Raw genomic sequence first — 6,922 nt, forward strand, 5'->3', positions numbered from 1 at the left:
AGACAAAGTAACTCTGATTGAGGGGCATCAAAGTCGTTCACGATGGTGTAAATTATGGAATTTTTGGGCTTCAGCACCTAAAGTTGTTACAGAAATGTGAAGACGAAGAGCAAACGAAAACAGAAAGCTATCCAAAAAATTCATATTTAAAAGGCAAAACTGTTTTACGGTTTTCATCCCTGTGGATAAAAAACTATTATACAGTAACAATCTTTCTCTAATTGTAGCATGTGCCTTAGTGAACACATTCCTTTACTATAAAACAAAACTAAACTTTAGGCCTCTTGGAAAGATAATAATCTGGTATTAAAGAGCTATGCCCAGAGAAAGGGATGTTGAAACGAATACTTTTTTTTTTTTTTTGCATTAAGAGACTCAGATCCACATTCTTAACACTTTGAAAAGAACTTGACAATAAAAGTGATACCATCCAAAGGCTGTAAGAAAATCTTTGCTAATGCTTTGCTAATGCTAATGCTTTCAACATGATATAAGCATGTGAAATGCCACTTGCTTCACACACAAGACCACTGACTAAGAAACTAACAAAAAGTCTTTGGCTAGAAAAATCCACTGTCACCAGGTGCTCATGGCTGAGCTACAGTTTTTTCTCAGGAGGACAATAAACTCACCTCTACTAATGCAACTGTTCTTACAAACCTGTTTAGTTGAGGTTCTAGCCTGCAAATGAACCATATGCCTATAAGAAATCTTAACTATCACAAAGAGAATGGCCTTCTGTTAGAAACCATTAAAATATAATCTCTTCTTGCAAAATGACGTATTTGGTAGTAGCATATTCATTGTCAAATCTGCTGTCACAAGATAATCTGGATATCCAGTAAAATAAATTGCTACAGAGTAATCACAACAAGACAGGGCACTGATCATGAAAAGTTTCACTTTAAGCCCAACATGCTCTTTCTGTTGAGTTGCAAGAAGGAAAATTTAAAGACCTGACATAAGTTTTTACATACAAACGATACTGCAGAAGTTTCATATCTAAAGTAAACTAGGAATGAGTAATTCTAATTTTTGTTGTAATAAATGTGTTGGCTATTTAAAAATTTTATCCTAATAAAAATTAACACTTCCATAAAAGGAAAGATGATGGCTCTTTGTATTATGTAACCAATACTAAAACTTTAAAAGCTAGAGACTATACAGCTTCCTGAGTCACTTAAATTATAGCATCCTTAAAAAGCAAATGGACTTTGGGAACACTAGAGATTTTCACTGTCTTTAAAAATCATTGTGGGCTGGGTTTCTATTGTTTAAATATTTATTATTTTGTGCATATGATGACAGGCACCTACTTAAGTGTTCAAACTTTGAGAATTTCCTTTTTCTAGAAATCACAGTTATTAAACTACAACAAGAGTTCAGAGTAAGTGGCAAGACACTTAAAAAAGATGACTGATGTACAATTTGCACTGAGTCATTTAGAGTTAACCACAAATATTAAAATGGGTTCTGTAATTGGAGCAAGTTAGTAAAATACTGGGAAGCAAAGTGATTTTAAAACCATCTGCATTTTGTGAACCGAAGTGACAAGCAACCCTTAGAAAAAATAAAAAATATATATAACTCATATTCCATTTTAATCTGGGAAAGTCACCTGAGCTTTGTCTTCAAGGAAAGACTAAGTTTATGAACGATTAGGGCTAAATCAAACAGTCCTCACTCTAAAAGGAAAGTCTGGTTAGAAGAGTCTGAAAGAGGATGTATAGATTAAGAATGGAATCAAGAATTTTACTGCCTCATTTTTACAGATAACGAGTTTTCCTCATTCTTAATTTCAGAATTTGATATAATCCTGTTTTCTCTCTTCATTTTCCATCAGATGCACAATCAGATAATGTTTCCATTCACAGAGATTTGAAACGATCCTCATGCTGAGAGGGTTATTTTATTTCATAGTAGCCAAGGGAAAGAGGTTGCTGCCAGTATAATGTTAAGGGCATACAGAATAAAGGCTCAGTCCTGGGCAATGAAACAGACCACCTTTGTGCTTCTCTTGAGGACAAAGCATGCAAACCCATCACCAACTTTGGGACTTGATCAACAGTGGGGAGTCACAAAACTCTTTTCAACCACTGCATTTTAAACCTCCACTAAAAATAGCTTCTCTGTACTGGGGCTTAAAGTCCCATCTGTGGCCAGTGACGAGTACAGTACTTAATTGTTTCTGACTAGGGTCTCTGTATCAGCACTCTGAGAGTGTCTTCTAACTTTTCATCGCCTTGTGTGTTCTTTAATTAGACCTGTTCACAAGATAGCCAAATGAAAATGCCTACCACTAAGCCTACTCAAGACCTTAAAACAGGCCATTTCACATGTCCAGGAACTTTTGTACAAAGCTAACCATCTTCCAGTATTAATCATTTTTCTCTGGTTCCGGTACCTTAAAATCAGACACATTTAGAGGAGGTAAGCCCTGTGGCTATTAAGACAGCTCTAATGTAAAGACATGGCCCGGTGACAATTCCCTCCTTGTCTCTCCATTTCCTTTATTTTGGTCTGTCACTGCCTGTTATCTGTGCTCCTACTAGGGCTGGAGAAAAACATGTTTTCTTTGAAGGGGGAAGCGCTTAGTCCCTTCACTGATAGGAACACTGAGACTTTCTCTAAGGGCTAGGGTAACTAGAAAAGGGCTCTACTCTCCCGGAATGATTTCAGAGCCCAAAACACAGAGGTACCCTTTAACTTAGGCGGGAGATGCAAAGAGCTGAAGTGTCTGTCCTTGGCCCCCACAGGTGACCTGCAGTAGGACCAGCCCACCGGCGGCGCCCCTCGGCTCCGGTCACTCCCGCTCCCGGACTCACCTGGTGCTGAGGACCAGCGCCGGCAGGAGAGGCAGCAAGTAGTGCGCTGGGCTGAATTTCATGCTGTCGCCTGCCGGGGTCCTCCTTCCCTCGCTGCCTTTGCTCTCCCTCCTCCTCCGGGTCCTGTCGCTCCGCGGCGCCTGGCTCTGTCCCCGGCCGGCGAAGAGCCGTCTCCAGCAGCGGACGGAAGGAAACGGACAAACGGACGGACGCCTCGCGAAGGCAGGCACTGAGAGCGGGGAGTATCTTCGGCAGTGATGTCACCAGCGAGGCGAGCCCTACCGGGGATTGTTCGGCAGGCCGCTGCTCCCGAGCCTGGAGGGCGCGTTGTCACTCGCGCTGGAGGCGGCGCGGGCAGAGGGAGGGGGGGGCCCGGAGATGGCCCCGCGCTCGGGTCTACAGGCTGCGCTCACCCGGCTGCACACCCTCTTGGGGCTGATCATTCATTCTCCTTCTCTGGAGGCTGGGGAGAAGGAGGAAGGGGAGGGGAAGGGCGGGGCGGGGGTGGGGGGCGAAGAAAGAAATCTAATCTTCCAGTAATTGAGCCTGAGTACTCAGCAGGATGTGAGACAGAATTCACTGGGAAAGACTCTCAGACGCTCAGAGTCGCTCAGAGTCGCAGGCAGGTGTCCCTCACCTGATTACAGTGTTTGGAAAAATGTCGCTCTAGAGAGTGTTTCAAATATTCTAATCAGAAATGCATAATGATTAGCCTGAGCCAGATATTAGAAAAGCAGGAGTGAGCAGTGTCCAGAAACGGACCCTGAGCCCATAAAGCTGCACTGCAAGGTTCTTAGTCCGGAAACGTGGAATATAAAGAGGTTTCGGGACATAAGTTAAAACGTCTGCTGCTTCTGGGTTTTGAAGATTTCTGATCTTCCTTCAATTTCAATCTGTCCCCTAGTACCAGCAGCGGGTAGTGGGGTTGGAGCTGGTGGCCCAATTGCACTCACCTGAAGGGGTCCTTCCCTTCAGGTGAGGAGATATATCAAAATGCTAACAGCAATTCAGAGTGGTGGTATCCGGGGGCAAAAGACTGTCGTTTTGTTTTCTATACTTTTCAAATTTTCTATAATAAACATCTGGTATTAAGCTTTATTTTTGGAAAAATTAGTAAAATAAAAACTCTAATACAAAGTAGTATTTTTGTAAAAGCAAGTCTGGAAAACAGCCAACTTCGCTTACTGAGATGTTCAATCCTAGGGTCCTTACAACATGGTTTATTTTTGATCTTCCAGCAGTATTTCTTGGTTAAATGTTATAAAGTACTCCTTCATACATTATTAGATTGATCCTCACCAGAGTCATCCCAGAGAGATATAAATTAATGTTGTCCCTATTACAGAAATGAGGTAACTGAAGACCATGAAAATTTAGGCTGGATAAAAAAAAAAAAAAAAAAAAAAAAACAACAACAACAAAGAACTTGATTCTTTTAAATCTTAAGCAAACCCTACCGTTGCCTGGAACATTATACCTAGTACAACTAACAAAAAGCTGATATTCAGTAAAGACCGAAGTGTACCAAAGACCCCGAGGGGCAAAGGTCAGGTGGTCAACAGGAATTCCTATCCAGAGGGTTCAGCTCACATTCTATTTTCTCAGGAGCAAGACCCTTACAGTAAAATGTAGATGAAACATCCCTTTTAATCTAATTTTTGAAACATGATTTGCAAGAAAAATATTTGTTATAAAGCTTTATTTTAAAAAGGATACAAGCTTAAAGAATTAATCATCTAATGTACTGATTTGTTTTTGTTTTTGCTTTTAATGGGACTGAAGTTTAAGACATTTATACAGAACAGATATTGCTTTCAAACCCCAGACTACTAAAACAGAAGAGTAATAACTTTTGCAAACTGGATACCAGCCCCTTGGACAATAGGGTCCACAATAGATAGAACTAGGCATATATAAAAATGAACTCACATATGAATTACATGTCATTTACAAAGAAAAACTGCACTACACTCTCCTAAAACAGAACTCTGACTCCAAAGGAAAATATGTATTTCAGTTTGCTCCCGTCAAAATTATTTAACAATAGATTTCCTGCTCAGTTTGGAAGGTGATCATTTGAGTTACATATTCAACAAAAACATATGACTGCTTGGTAATAAAAAAATACATATATTAGGAAATAACACTCATACTTGTAGAACACATATTTGTTTACATAACAAGTGTGCATTCATTATCTTGTGGTCTTAATTATAGGAACCAAATGTACTAGTGATTTCTATTATCCTCTTCTTTTGCAGTTGAAGAGACAGATTCAGAGTGGTTAAGTAACTTGCTCAAGGTCACCCGTTACTTATATAGTGGGTAACATTCAAATTCAGTCTGTATTACTTCACAATATTTCTTTTGAGGGAAAATTTTTTTAACACACCTATGTAAGAAGAAACATTCTCCAACCTAAATTGTATTACTTTTTATTAGCTGTACAACATAAAACAATAGACAACTATAGATGGTCAGCCAAGAAAGAAGAGTATCAGAATGAACTTTGTTTAGACTGTGTTTCACAGTTAACCTATGCCCCTGTATTGGATACCAATAAAGAACCATAAGGTTTGTTGGCCTCTGTGCATGTTCTGCAAGCGGGAAAAAAGACATCAAACTTAGAAGGGCATGCAAGCATCAGGGAAGCCCATTTGGAAGGTGATCCTAAGTGAGATTTTGGAAACTCCTGCAGATTTAGAGGACTGAGGCATTATATTCTGAATTCAAGTATAGATCTGCCGCTCAGCAGACGTTGTTTCTTCTTGGAGAATTACAAGACCGTAAGTCTCCATCACCCATGACACTCTGTCCACACTGTCACAGGAAAACTCAAATCCAGAATTGATTTTACGGCTTCAGAGAATTGGTGTATGAATTTTAAAGATGCAGCAGTGCAGACGGCAGTTTCACTTAGCTGAAACCACTTGTCCTATGCTGAATCCCAACACAGCTCAGCAAAAGTTGTTTGCCCTAACTATACCCGAGTCTGGATAAAGGACATCACGAAAGTCGATGTACTTAAGCGAGAGGCTAGTCTCCATAAAATGCTGGGACTGGGAGATATAGAAACTATTTTTTAAAACAGCACTGAGATACCAAAAACACCACTATTTTAAAGTGTATAATTCAGTATTTTTTAAATAACTCAATAAGGTTATGAAATCACCATTATCTAACTCCAGAACATTTTCATCTCTCCAAAAGAAACTCCATACTCACTAGTCACTCACTATTCCCCTGCTTTTTCTTTTTCTCCCAACCCTTGAAATCTAATTAAGGTCTCTACAGATATGCCTAATTCTTGGCATTTCATGTAAATTGAATCCTAGTATACGTGGTCTTATGTGACTGGTTTCTTTCCTGTTTCAAGGTTTATCCATGTTATAGCATGTATCAGTACTTCATTCCTTTTAATTGCTGAATAATGTTCCATTGTAGGAATTTGCCACATTGTGTTTATCCATTCATCATTAGGATTGTTTCCATGTTTTGGCTATTTACATAACGCTGCTATGAACATTCACATGAAAGTTCCCATGTGAACATCTGTTTCCATTTCCTTTGGGTATATACCCAGGAGAGGAATTGCTGGATTATATGATAACTGTTTAATTTTTTTGAGAAACCGCCAAACTTTCCCAAAATAGCTACACCATTGTTCATTCCTACCAGCAATACATGAATATGTTAATTTATGTATAGCCTTGCCAAAACTTGGTGTTTTCAGTTTATTATTATAGCCTTTGTTGGGGATGTAAAGAGGTTTCTCATTGTGGTTTTGGATTTGTATTTATCTGATGATTAATCATATTGGACACATTTTCATGTGCCTATTGGCCATTCATGTACAATTCTGGGAGATTTGTTTATTCAAATTCTTTGCCCATTTTAATTGAGTTATTTGTGATTTCTGAATTGTAAGTGTTCTTTATACATTCTGGATACAATTCCTTTATTAGATATCTGATTTACAAATGTTTTATCCCAACCCATGGGTTATCTCTTCACTTTCTTGATGGTGTCATTTGCTTAGTTTTCATGAAGTCCATTTAATTTCCCCTATGTAATTATACCGCCATTTATTCTCTTTC

General features: G+C 39.1%; 1 protein-coding gene across 4 annotated transcripts in view; it reads right to left on the minus strand.

Moving 5' to 3' along the window:
* Positions 1–3,154, minus strand: part of LUZP2 (leucine zipper protein 2) — a 478,379-nt gene extending 475,225 nt beyond the window's left edge. The window contains exon 1 of one of the 4 annotated variants that reach the window (XM_073904840.1): positions 2,826–3,154. Coding sequence is in view for 1 of the 4 variants with exons in the window: in XM_025879122.2 (XP_025734907.2) it covers positions 2,826–2,887 (62 nt within the window). In the remaining 3 variants the exon portion in view is untranslated. The remainder of the gene's footprint in view (positions 1–2,825) is intronic. The other 3 variants (XM_025879122.2, XM_073904841.1, XM_025879123.2) reach the window with 3 other exon arrangements.
* Positions 3,155–6,922: the final 3,768 nt, after the last annotated feature.

Source organism: Callorhinus ursinus, unplaced genomic scaffold (assembly GCF_003265705.2).
Source record: "Callorhinus ursinus isolate GAN/ISIS: 27379988/994484 unplaced genomic scaffold, GSC_fseal_2.0 scaffold21, whole genome shotgun sequence".
In the NCBI taxonomy this organism is placed as follows: domain Eukaryota; kingdom Metazoa; phylum Chordata; class Mammalia; order Carnivora; family Otariidae; genus Callorhinus; species Callorhinus ursinus.